The sequence below is a fragment of the Cygnus olor genome, chromosome 4 (genome assembly GCF_009769625.2).
Source record: "Cygnus olor isolate bCygOlo1 chromosome 4, bCygOlo1.pri.v2, whole genome shotgun sequence".
Lineage (NCBI taxonomy): Eukaryota > Metazoa > Chordata > Aves > Anseriformes > Anatidae > Cygnus > Cygnus olor.
In genome coordinates, this window is record NC_049172.1 from 5,565,853 (window position 1) to 5,579,703 (window position 13,851).

Below are 13,851 nucleotides of genomic sequence, written 5' to 3' on the forward strand. Positions count from 1 at the left end.
TACACGTGTGTCTTACCTGATGCATCTCTAATGGGTTCCCAGTGCAAATCATCATCTTTGTCCTTGATCCATCCACACAGGCCGCTATCAAAATTACAGCTGTGTACCAGCACACCTAGGCAGAACAGAGCAGGAAGGCAAAAGAAAGTGGTTTTAATTCCATTGGCTGAGGAACTATAGCAATTGCCCTTGTGGCTGACACTGGCACATAAACATGGAAATAAAATGCAGCAGAAGAGCACTAGAAAAAGAATATGTAAAATTACTAAAACAATAAAAGGGCTGCTCCTCTTATTACTAACAATTCATGCTATTTTTGTGCTTAGTCTGTTAGGAAAAGAAACTATAAAGGTTCACTTAGGTGTTTTTTGTTTTCTTTTTACGAAGCATAGCCTAAACAAGGAGCATAAGGTACAGGAGTCCTGTAAAATGTATTAATGCACAAAAAAAAAAATAAATCCTAAACCCCAGACCCCAAACAGGAGATGTCATTTACCTGGGTCATCGTTGGCTTCAAATTCATCAGCGGTAATCCCTCTTTCAATTTCAAGTATTTCAAACAGATTATTGCTCACTCCAGGCTGGCGTGGAACTGTGAGAAAAGTAGTTTTTCAGAAATGAATGAGATAAAGCTAGTTAGTGACCTACTTCCTTATCTTTAATAAAAAACGGCAGAGCAGCTCTGGGCATTGTGCTTTTCTTGGAAAATTCAATATACTTAATTATAGTTGACATGAAGATTCATAAACTTTATGCCTAGGTGATTTACGTTGTAACATTTATCTCAACTCCATAAAAGGTGACTGCAAATCTGTTAAAGGCTCTTCTAACAAAAGCTGCTTTTTCAACCAAGAAAAAAAAAATCTTTAACCTTGAAGCACACGTTTGGAGAAAAACTCCAAATGCACTTTTTAAGCTAGTGGTTTCTCAATAAAATGAAGCCACATTAAAGCCCTTTCTCAAATTTTCCAAGGCACTCACTTTCCACAGCTGTTTTATAGGAGAATTTCAACACAAAGCACAGGTACTTGGAAGAAGCCCCACATGAGATACCCTATGCAGCCAAACTCAGAAACACAGCTGAGGGTATTACCATGTCCCTGCAAAGGATTAGAGTTCCCTGAACAATTATCAGGATTAGACTCAAGTTGAAAAGGAGGAGTATTCTATTCAAGTGTAATTCAGTTTTTTACTTTCCGATAAAGTCTGTCCTTCAGTTGTTCTTAGCTGCAAGGGGAAGGAATGCTCTCGGTCGTTTACAGGTTATTAGACACTGAGCTGCAGCCACAACAGCCTGAAATTTAAGAAGTCTTCGTGAGAGCCATGGCTGCAGAATTCAGGGGGCTACAAAGACTTCCACTTACTTCTGAAGAGTGCCAGGCTGTGTACGTCTCCAGAAATAACACTCAGGTGTCAAACCTGAGAGACAGCTCAAACTAGAGATAAAGAGATTGCGCTGGCTAGAGCTGTCTGGGAAAGTTCCTTTCTGAGAGGCAGGTCTCCTGCGTAATTAATAACAGTAGCAGTGGGTTTCAGGCGCGTCCTGAGATGTTGCAGACACCTCTGACACCTACAGTATTTGTGAGAGCCTTATCTCTTAAAAACTTGACACGTTTTCCATACTCAGCGCTCAAAGAAGTATCTAAATGTCTGCGTATGCTTTTTAGGCAAGTGAGAACAAGAATTGAGATGATTTATAATAAAATAAACAACCATGTTGTTTTCAGGAAATCAAAGATAAGAAGGAACTTCTTTTGCACTAGGACAATACATAAATAGGATCTTGCAACAACCCCTCTAAATCTAGAAGACAGAGCAAAACGAAAAATAAGAATGAGGTAGCTTCCTGCTTTTCACAACTGGGACAAAATAAGCAGCCTGATAACAGGTTTACCAAATGCAAATGTATTTTTAAAGTAGTATTACATGCTACAAATTTTGTATAGCAAAATGAAAAAGCTTGAAGTCTGTATGAAGCTTATTAATTCCTCAATATTGCAGTTATTTTTGGAATTATTCCTACTTTTTTTTTTGAAACATTTGTAGATTTTGGAATACGTCTATTTGCAGTCTAGGATATTAACACACAAACAGCCTCAAGGGCTTCAGGTTGGTTTGGGGAGTACAGGCCTGTTAATTTTTACATAGCTTGTACTAATGTTTTGGTTATTTCAATAAGCCCCCGCAGTGAGGATCCACTTCACGTTACAGTCATGCTGCACCCCGCTCATCCCTAGGCACACAGCAGTTACCACGCAAGAGGCCCATACTCAGCCCCAGGTCCCATGCAGCTGCCAGCAACCCCAGCCCACCTCTCCTCTAGTTCAGTAAAATACCATTTCTAACGCACTGTTAGTCTATACACATCCAAGTTACACCTGTGCGCACATACAGGCATTCTCCAAATTAAAGTTGGTATCACTGACCAATAATTAAAGCTCTATGAAGGATATTTTTTCAAAACTTTTCTCTAATGTCCTCTCCAAACACTGTTGTCATGGGTTTCTAGAAAAACAGGTTGCAGGGCTTTAAAATAGTCCTTTCAGTGCTCAGCCCCCATGAGAGGAACGTGCACTCGGTATGAAACGAGTTACCACAGGAGATGCAGGACTCCAAATACGATCCATGTGTACACTTCTTTTTGCTACGACAACTTGTATGCTGAGTGGTGATCCTGGGAGAAAGTATTTGGCACAGTTATTTTCTGCAAGCTTTCCAAGCCCTTTCTGTGTGCTTTATATAGCATATCAGTGTGCTTTTCACTTTACTCCAACGGTTTGATAAAGCTTGTTAAATATAAACTTGGCTTCTTTTTCTTGGAGAATGCTGTTTGCTGTGAGCGAGCCAATACATCAACACCACCATATTCTCAAAGTTAATTAGTGTGAGTTCTTCATGGATGCACGTATGTGGGGGGGAACATTTAATAACTGCTTAAGACTGACTTCTTTTCAGCTTTTTAATCCCAGGGGAAACAGTAGGACTTTTTTTTTTTCATTACTTGTTAATTGCTGAGTTTGGGAGTGTAAGAGATGGTGTGTGCATGCCAGGCTGTTTATAATTATAGAATAATCACTGTTTTGGTGTTACAAAACCAAAACAAACCATGGAGTGCAGCTCCACATTACTAATAATTTTTATGACTGTCAGTAGTACAGTGCTCTGCCTTACAACAAACGTTGTGCTCTTACACAATCCCATTCCACACAACGAGCATGACCGAGCTTCCCACTTCTGGTCAAAGCAAACGAGCAAAAAGATTTTTTTTTTTGACTGAGTAGTTGCTACAATTAAGAGTTGTTAAATTTCACTTCTAAAAATCCCCACAAGTGAGGAGCTCTCATGCAGAACTAGCAGAGAGCAGCTAAGAGAAAGGGTAGCCCAAAGGTCAGCCAGGCTCCTCAGTCATTTAGTACAGGGTACAGCTTCTTTTCCCCCAGGGAAGACTTAGATTCATGCTGGGCTAAAAAGAAGGGGCAGCAGAGAGATGCACTTCACCCTTTTTATTCGGATACCCCCAGTGTCCTGGCTGTGTTGCCTAAAGCTCTGCAGATTCCAGCTTTGCAGTGAGAATTACCTGAGGAATGGCTTTGGTGGGCTGTCCCACCTCTAAATATCATTTGCATAATGGTGAGAGACAGTGCTCGAGTGTGACTGCTCTGAAGTCCAGTCCTGCATTGCTCAGGCAGTGAGAAGGCTCATTAACTCTGGCCTAAGTCAAACATCTTTTTATATATGTTTCCATAAGATCCTGTGAAAAGTAACCTGCTTTTCTATGAGGAGAGGTGCAGTGACAACTCAGTTTGCGGGAAACACAGCTAAAATAATTAGCTTACAGCAGCTCGCACATCAGATCTGGGGATGTAGCTAGGTGGAAGATGGATGGAGGGTATGATTTGTGAGACTCCTAAATCTTAGCATTTTGCTCCAGAGTACAAACAGGAACAAAGGGCCTCTCTTAAATGCTTAAATATGAAAATGAATACATTTTAACAGGTGCCAGAACAGTGAGGACAAATTAGCTGCTATTGCAAAATGATACTGCTCCAGTGATAGCAGGGAATAACAAAACCCACATTCTTGCTTTTAGCACTTCCCTTATTTCAACGGTTTCGAGGATCATGTAACTGCATTTACTGCACTAAGGACTTCTCAGCCATTGAAAGGGGCAGCAAAAAGAATCGTTTTACTCCTATCTTTAGATCTTTTTAATAGCTGTTATGAGAAAAGACTCCCAATTCCAATCTCTACAGCTCCACTAAGGAGCTAAGAAGGAAAATTACTGAACTATCTTTTAATGCAGATAAGGGGTTTTGTTCTTGCTCTGCTGATACCCAGTGTTATGCTTTGTCTTTAAGCTTATGCTTTTAACACTTGTCACCCAGATCCCAATGGTAGCAGAAATTCCTGGCCTTACTGAGAAGTATGTTCTCTTTCTTAGACTTTAGCCATCTTAGTAAACAGAAGAGATTCCTCTGTATTTCCCTACAGTTTGTATGAGCCCTGAAATAGTTAAATATTAAGCCATCGCTGCATTCCTCCCTCATTGCCATTCCCCCCATATCCGTATCAGCAGATTATCCTTGGTGCCAGATTCCACTGTCTGCATCTCACAGAGTGGTTCAAAGGCCAAGTGTAGGAATTCCATTTTAAAAAATACTCATTTTTTGTTCTCTGAAAAAGCAGCTCAGCACACTCATTACAGGCACTTTTAGAAAAGGGGTAAAGCATCTAAGGAAATGCGACAACCCAGTACCTGTCAAAAACTGCAAAGGTATTTAAATAACATTATCAGCAGAGTGCTTTGTGCTCTTTGTTACCACTGAACAGACCAATCTCCCTGGTCCCCAGCTGATTTCAAGCTGAGCAGCACATTCAAGAGTGTTCAGAAGTGAAAGCTTAGGAGAGGTTTGCCCGGCATGAGATGACAGGTCAAATAACAACAAAGGGAGAAAACTGAGAGCGAGTCACCAAGAGCAAGCTCTGGAAAATGTTAAGTAATGAAAAATTAAGATTTGAAAGATGCTTGCAGAAAGCAAGTACGCTTGCCCGGGCACATTTCCTCTCCTGAACTAGACCACCAGAGTGTTTGCAGGATTTGGTCCAGTGCACGAGGCCATCTACCAGTGTACAGCACACCAACCACCCCTTTTGCCATGGACTGCCTAAAAGTAGTATTACATAGTCAGATAGCTAACCAAAGTAGTGGTTACTGTCATGCTACTTTGTCAAAGTCTGGCTAAGGCTTCAGAGCCTGACAAAAAAGAAAAATAGAAGTTCATCTATCACAAGGTAACCTCGTTTAAAAACACAACTTTAAAGATGGAGGTCATATGCTAAGGGCTGGAAGCTCTGAATCAACAGTGGTTGTTGGCTACACCGCTCTTCGTGCTGGGTTTTGCCCCTCCTTGTGATAAAACACTACCTTTTGCGACAAAGCGGCCATTGAAACCAAGGTTAAGTCCTACCTCATGCTCTGAGTGGATCTAGCATGAATTTCCTCCTCCATTGTCCAAGCCAACAAGTGTTACAAAATGACTGAACAGCTGCCTGCATTCACCCCTGGGAAATAAAGAAGGCAAGAGCGAGGCACTCTCTTCTCTTTTCAGGCTGGCACATGGACCAGAGCACAAACTCCTTTCGAGAACTGGTTTCTTTGCTGCCTCAACTGCAGAAGTAGAAGATGTGGGGGAAATGAACCTCAGGAGCCTCACTACAAGCCAAATTAAATTAGCTCAAATCCACAATCCAAGAACATTGCAAAGATGTCTGATACAGATGAGGTTAGTAAAGTTTAAAGATGGTGAAGGAAGTAGTTGTAAAAGCCCCTTTCCCTGAGGAAATACAAAGGCTAGTGAAAAGAAAAAGATATGCACAAACATTTTTGGAGGTGGGGAGCATCTGGCACATTCACATGGCAGATAAAAAGCACATCAGAGGTCAGCTAAACGTTACTAATTAGTTCAGTTTAAAATTCTGTACTGCGGTAACATTCCAGCCATTCATGTTGTGTTTGGCCAAGAAGAATACTTTTTGAGAGGCCCTGGCTTGTGTGATGTGGGAGCATTGCTGTCCTGAGCTTGTGGTGCCTCACGCAGAGCAGTTCAAATCAGGATGATCCCTATGCTGCAGCCTTGCAGCTGAGTGCTGCTCTCCCACAGGGCTGGCCAGCAGCACAGCCACATTAACTTCTCCCCTTCCTCTCAAAATCCTACAGTAACAGGACTTGGGAGGCGACACCTTACCCTGCAAGAAACGCTTTCCTTTATGAGGCAGCACTAGAACTGTTTTGCACTCGGCTATAGGTTTCCAGTCCTAGACAAATGCTTTTGTGCACTCACTGATTAAATCTCTTTGGACAGAGAGAAGGTGGGAGGGGACATCAGTGTCTCCCACCTAGATGACTGCTGCAAAGTAGCATAATTGGGGAAAAGAAAGGTACCAGCTTCGTTAAGGATCATGCTACTAGCGCCACGCAAATTCCTACACCCTACAGCACATCTAGAGTATTTCAGCCACTCAGTTACGTCATGCACCTACATGCATCAAGGATTTCTTTAGCAAGGGATAGAGCAAGAAATAACATGGGCTTAAAGACACTGACTTGATCTGTCCCTATATTGCCTGCTGAAGCCAGTAACAATTGCTGTGCTTGATGCCTATGGGAATCCTGCTTACTGTGCACTGAAGCCTTTGAAGCTATGTATGGACACCATGGACCTCAAAGGGTAGCAGCTAACCTATATAAAAAATTAATAAATACTTTTCAAAGATTAACTTTTCCTTCTCCTATGTCTGTTATATGGAAAATAACGTAAGCTTATAGTTAGGAAACAAACTTGAACATTTTTACTTGCCTACTTTCCAAACTCGTATATCCCAAACATTCATATGGAAAGCACTAGCTTCTAAATCTAGCCTTTGGAGAGATTAGAGCAAACACTAATTAAAAATACGCTTTATGCAAGTGATTGTTTTTACCTCACATAAATAGCTGAAAGTTATCCCCCCGCTTGGAAATTCCAGAGAATACTCGCAGCACAAGACAGCCTGGGAAGCACAGCGCTATAGCCTAGACTAATTTCCACAGAACCCAGTATTTTTAACTATTGCTTCCCATTATATTAATGTTCAGGAGCCTTTACTGTTTTTTAAAAATTTTATATTAAAATATTATTTAACTGAATATATTATTTGAATTGTTTAAAAACAATCTGGAAAAAGCCAGAACAGGATTTATCTTTCCAAACTCTAAGTCGGTTTTTGTCTCTACTTTGAATTTATCAAATTGTCTACAGCAGACAAAATACCAACAGAGAAAACAAAACATTTTTTATAGGGAAGAAATTATTTCACTATGTCATGGTCTAAGGGAACACAGCCCAACAAGTTACTTCATAGATGCCAAAGCAACCAGAAAAAAACTCCCACATTGCTTGTACACCTTCTCTGAGACAGCAAACTTCCTCTTCCTCCTCCATCACTCCTGCAGCTTCATTGTACGTCAAGCTGAAGGAAAAGGGCTGATCCAACACACCCTCCCCATCTCTAAAATTTGCAGCAGAACTAAAGATAAAATTGGGTGTTGAATGTTTCTTGGCAGCTGTATGCAACTCTACATGTGCCAGTAGAGTCATCTGAGGCACGCACTAAAGCTGGCGTAGAAACAGTGCTGTGTCTTTCAGAGCATGTCCTCATGCTAGGGGAATCTTTAGTATCCTCACCTTTTACGTATCCACTTTCAGAGATGCAGTCCATAAAATTAGCCTCCATGATATTTTCATGCAATTCTACAGTTGCTTAGTCATAAGCATCCAAGACTATTTGGATTCATATAATACAAGCAACATAACAGAGCCTTTAGGAAATCAGACATGGTCCCGTTTTGCCATTACCATTCTTAAAGCAAAGGAAATATGCTTTCTGAGAGTGACTCTCAAATCCCTGATTTTTGAATCTTCTGAGTATAAGTTATGTTGCATTTCAATTATTTTTCAATAAAATGGCTTTCCTTTCTCCCTCCAAAACTTTCGTCTGAAAATGTAAATAGGTTAAGCACTTACATAGGACAGTATACTCACAAATAATTCAGGAAGGAAAACTGAAATTTTTGGTTGAATTCATCGAGAATTTCTTCCCACATTTTTGTTATGTCATAGAAACAATTATTTGTGCAGCTTTACCATATGACCAGTTTCAATTCCATGTCTTTTTTCTCATTGATAAAATGTTCCAAAAAAAAAAAAAACCAACAGAATAGTACAGTGAATGCTTTCACTTTCCCACATCTACAGTTCCAATAAATGAAAGGGTATGTAAATTTACTTACTGAACACATCTCCTCGGGGTTTCTGAGGATCTATCTGGATTCTGTTGTCATCTGTAACTCCTTGGGAAGATGTTGTTTCAATGGGAATATGTGAAGGATATTGGGTTGCTATCACAGGAGTTCTTTGTGGTGGTAGCGTGGGTCTTAACATTGTAGGCTGAGGTGGTGTTGGAGGTGGAGGCCTCGTCACTGGTTTTGTTACCGGCCTTGTCGTCACAAGCACGTACCTCGTGGTTGGCTTTGGCGTGGGTCGAGTTGTTGGCCTTGGCGTGGGTCGAGTTGTTGGCCCAGCTGTTGGTTGAGTTGTTGGCCCAGCTGTTGGTCGAGTTGTTGGTCTGGTCACTGGCCTTTCTGTAATGATAGCAGATACAAATGGTGGTCTGAGGGGTTGGCTTTTGCCTCCAACATCAGGAATCCTATTGGCTACACCAGGGCCTCCCTTAGGAAGCATGCTGTTGCCCTTGAATATATGATATGGACCAGGTGGCTCAATCATAATATTAGGAATAACTGCAGAGAGAACCAAAAAGGGACCAAAATGCACATCTGAGTCTCTCGCTCCAGAAACTTCAGAATATAGTTCATTGACATGAAGAGTCTTTGCTGAAATAATTTCTCTTCTTCTGAATGTTTCTACTAATTAGACACATACTTTAGCATCAACACTAACGAATTTTCTGTACTTCTCATTACAGTATTTTAGAGATGATTTAGAATGACTGAAGGCACACAGTGACTTCCATCCCCACCTCCTCCCAAGCATCAACATTTTCAGAATTGGCAAAACTTACCCGAAAGAGCTGGAAGTAAAAAAGCATGGACAGGAAGGGTAGATCTTAAGCCACGCTGTAAAACTGGACAAGTTTTTACTCAGGAGCAGGGCAAACTTAGTAACGCTCCAATGTTACCACCATTTTGGTCATGAACAGGCACATACCTTTGGCTTAAGAAAGTATCTTTCAGGCCTCTCCACTTCCTCACAACATTTCTCCTTGTCAACAAGCATTAATCACATTACAGACATTGAACCTAAACCAACTAGCTTTCATTTAAATCCTTCTCTTTGCTGAACACCGGGAAAGTAAGTACATGTTTTTTTTTTCAGCCTCCACAAAAAAGAAGAGGTGAACTGAGCACCACCTACAACACAGTGGCATTGCCTGCTATTAATACCACCTCCCTAATATTTCATAAAGAAAGGACAACAGATTTTAATTTTGTTTCACAAAGGGAGTTTCTATAGACACAAAATGCAATAAAATCTGTTTTGTTATTTATAATTTACTCTTTGTTAATATACCTTTATATCTCACTGGAGTTCTTAAAAGCCCCAGTAAGAATTCAAGTCACATATTATGTGTACAAGTGTTTCAAGTATAACAGTTAAAATGAAGAACAACTCTTTGTTAAACAATGAACTGTTTGACGATATCAGGTAAAAAAGTTCTCTCTTTGGCCACCTGCTTACTACTATTGTTTTGAATAGCCTGCAGATTTTACATTATGGTGTATTAAAATATCAAACGCACCTTAGGACTAAGCGTGTCCACATATAATTGTAACCATTCAGGTTGTGAAAGATCACCTTAGCAAGACCACAAAACCATGATGGCTAAAACCGTCGCAGTTTGCAGTGGTACTGCTCTCTAAAGAGATAGGTGAGTCACCAATGACCAGAACCCACATACAAACACAGAGTCCTCAAAAAGGTTCTGCAGATCTATCATAGAGCTGCATAGTCCTGAGGGAGGACTGGGGAGAGCTCCAGCAGCCTGTTCAGTACCAAAGGGGATGACTGCTGCTCCCAACAGGGACATGAGGATGGGAATTCTCTTGCAGGGCACTCTTCTAAAGAAATCGTCTCTCTCGGCTGTGCTCAGATCTGGGGAGCAGCGGGGAGTGGATGTGGTAAGCTGCTGAAACGGGCATGTTGCAGAACGAACATAATAGCAGCGTATGAGTAATATGCACTGTTTGACCAGACCTACCCTGCTTACTCACTTGTCCTCATTCTGAAGCAATCTCTAGAATGAAGCTGTGAATAGGGTGAGGTGAATTTCTTTCTAATTATGAAAATGTCTCAGAGAGAGGTATTTTTATCAAAGCATGCACAGACTCAGAAAACTCAGACTACATTCCCTGGCCTTTCTTAAAGTATTAAAAATAGTTGCAAGAAACTGAGCCTGATAGTGTTATATCTCAAAATTTACAACACAGGATTCATGGACACATGTGCTTTTAGAATTGTTTTTTTTAAAGCAGTGTTACATACGTATGCAGTTTGTTCCGTTGTCTCTGTACCCTTCTTTACATTTGCATTTGTACGATCCTGGTGTATTGTAACACCGTGAAAAACTACCACACTGATGCTGGCCAAGGGAACATTCATCTATATCTGCAACAGAAAGTTACAAAAAAAAAAAATCATTTGCATTAAAGAAATCTGACTTTCTGCTTAACCCTGCAAAAACATGAACAGTAGTATGATAATTAGGAAAAATACAAATTTCAGAAAATTCAATAAAACTGAATTGACAGTAGAAAAAGGAAACCAGCTGCAAATTAATGTGGTGAGTTTAGGAATACGCGCATTCTCAATCACCCAGGTATTAATGTTTTATTTTTTTCATAAAATATTTCTTCTTTATTACAGATCTAGGTAGAAACTGCTTATACGACATTTCCATGTTGCTAGTAGTATAAGCAAAATCTCCAAATTCTAGTGTTCTGCACAGATTTCTCTTAAAAAAGCATACTTAAACATAAACCAATACCTCATTATCTCCACATGATCCTTTTTTCAGTGAAAGGATCATAACCATTGAGGCCATGGGAAACTAAGACAGTGGGATCTGGGAACATCTCTGTTGAAGGGCATACACCAGCTGCCTTCCAGTCTCATGTCCAGACAAAGACAGTTTATCTCCCAACCCTTGCCTTTTCCACACCTGTCTTCAGGGAAGGAAGGTTGTGCAGCCTGGATTGGAAAGAGTTGGGGTGTACCCTTGCCACATTTTCTATCTTGGATCTTGGGGCAAGCAGTAGAGCCCACCTGTATTAGAGCTCAGACATAGCCTAAGCTGACGCAGTGCTCCAAACCTACAACTGCCTGTGCCCTGTGAAGCCTGTGGACACAAAGGTTTTGGAAAGGAATTAGTGGAACACAAGGTCTGCTCTCCCACCAGATTTCACGAGAGAACCAGTTACAAGAATTGGGGCCAAATACATGCTTTCAGTTTCGCATTCAATCTATTTCTATGACCCATTCTTTCCTAAAATACAGATGCAGAGCAACCTGAAACAACCTGCTTCAACACTTCTGCCATAATAAGCAAACATTCCTCTTTAAACCATTAATTTCAGTTTAGAATATGTGTCTCTGTTACATGCACATAAGAAATACGTTATTACCATGGCATTGGTATTTGCCTCCGATGTACATTAGATCAAAGCCTTTATGACACCTGCAAATGTAGCTTCCAAAAGTATTGACACAGTGCCTAAATCGTGGGCAGATGACTCTTCCAGTAGCACATTCATCAATATCTGTGGAAACAAAGGAACTGCATTATTTTTCATAACAGTTAAAATACAATCTATAGTATCTATATTAAACTGGTTTCACGTAACAAAAAAAAAAATGAAGAAGAATAGCCAAAGTACTTCTGAAAAGGTCATTCTGGCTGCAGGCTGGTCAGCCAGCAGTAACACCTGAGCACTTCTGGCTGTGTCACCTCAGCTCAGCTCCTGGTCACATGCCCACATTTTTATGCTTCCCATGCCAGAAGCCTTTACAAATGTTGTGAATGGCAAGAGAGGCACCATGGGCATCACTACCGAAGTCTCAGCACTTGCTCTGTAGTCTTGCATCCTGGTGACCTTCCCCTTGGAAAGATGTTCTCTAACTCCCCACAGAATGCCTTCTTCAAGGTTTCAAAGCACTCATCCTTAGAACTGTGCTGGCATTTGTCTGAAGAAAAGCTATTTCATGCTACCTGTATAAATTTCTTTTCTCCCACTAAGCCCTGCAAAGTTATAAAGACAAAAATCTGGATTTACAGGTGACGAATAATAAAAAATACCCCAGTTATTCTTTTTCTGAAACATGCCTGAAACATTGCTCCTGTAGCATAGGTCATGTGTACCCACTCGAAATACATTACCATGCAGTAGAAAGTAATTTGCTTTTATAAAAATCTCAGGCATCCCTAGTCCATGACCTGCACACTGAGCCTACCAGAAATCTTCATCTGTTCAGGACTTGCTCTAAGCAAAGAGGGCAGGCTAATGCCAGGGATGCAGTATTTCTGGGTCACCTACACATAGTCACCACAGGCCGAATGCTTTGCCAGTACCTGCCCCTTTGCAAGTCCTTACCCTGCAGTACCTGCACCATAGCTGACCCCTCTGTCATGGGGATGTTGGCTACATAAAGTGACCTTCAGGTCTCAGAGGTGCTGAGGTACGTGGCTCCGTTTGCCCTGCCAGGGAGATGAAGCAACATCCAGGCAAGGACAGAGGACTGGGAAGCCGTGCAATGCTCAGCCAACGTCTGATGCCTCTCAGCTCCCTGAAGCTGCTGTTCTTCATGCCAAGTATGCCAGGCTGAGGCCCGAGGAGCAGCCAGCACTCACCCAGGTCTACTCTCGCTGTCTGCAGAGCTCTCAGCAGGAGATCAGGCTGATACACAAAAGCCACACACAGCCACTCACTCTGTAGCCCTTGGAAACCGAGCTGCAGCCTGCTAAGTACTTGAAGCTTAATTCTTCACTGAGGTAGGGACCTGCCATGCACAGCTGCCTCTGACGCACACCACTTCTGACGTTCGTTGGTTATCTGCGGGGCACAGTTCAAGCATCTGCTCTGCAGCTCTATTGGGCTCTTCATCTATGGGAAAGCAAGATTTTGCTCTCCACGCAATTCTTTTTCCAAAAAGGAGCACTTCAGCAGCAGGTGTCAAGAGTGCAAAACAAAATCTGAGTGATTGATGCCTTGCTGCTTGTGAAAGAGGCCTCAGCAAGGCAGACAGAAGCCTGAATCTCTTACACAGCACAGAAGAAACGTTACCACTGACATACGGTTGCTCTGACACACTCACGTATTCATGATTAATAAAGAATGGTTCAAACAGGGAACTAAAAGAAACAAATCTGCTGGTTAATTAGGGCAGCTACCTGGGACAGGCGAGATGTAGCTTCAGGTTCTCTGAGCTGTTTCCCATAAGCTAAAAGTAACCTCGAGCCATGAATTACTGCCTGGATGGGCTCTCCCAGCAGCAACTGCTGGCACCATCCCACCCTGCGTAAGGAATTAGTGAGGACAGAAGAATCAAGCCCTTCAGCTCCCACCCTCCTGGCCCACCAGACTGCTCTGACACAGCTCTGCGCTACTCTCAGACTGGAGCACTCCTGCAATGCTTCAGGAAAGGGCTGAACGGGAAAGAAAATGAAGCCAACACAGGGCACACGCCTGAACCTTCCTATAAATCTGCCTCTTGGTTTAAATATATTATTATCATTCTA

The 13,851-nt window shown here is 41.6% G+C and overlaps 1 protein-coding gene across 2 annotated transcripts in view; it reads right to left on the reverse strand.

Annotated features, from left to right (window-relative positions):
• Positions 1-13,851, reverse strand: part of NPNT (nephronectin) — a 50,826-nt gene that overhangs the window by 8,961 nt on the left and 28,014 nt on the right. For both annotated transcript variants that reach the window (XM_040557132.1, XM_040557131.1), the window contains 5 exons: positions 11,741-11,875; positions 10,602-10,724; positions 8,330-8,680; positions 497-592; positions 17-115 (listed from right to left, as the gene is read on the reverse strand). In XM_040557132.1, coding sequence (XP_040413066.1) covers positions 17-115; positions 497-592; positions 8,330-8,680; positions 10,602-10,724; positions 11,741-11,875 — 804 coding nt within the window. The remainder of the gene's footprint in view (positions 1-16; positions 116-496; positions 593-8,329; positions 8,681-10,601; positions 10,725-11,740; positions 11,876-13,851) is intronic.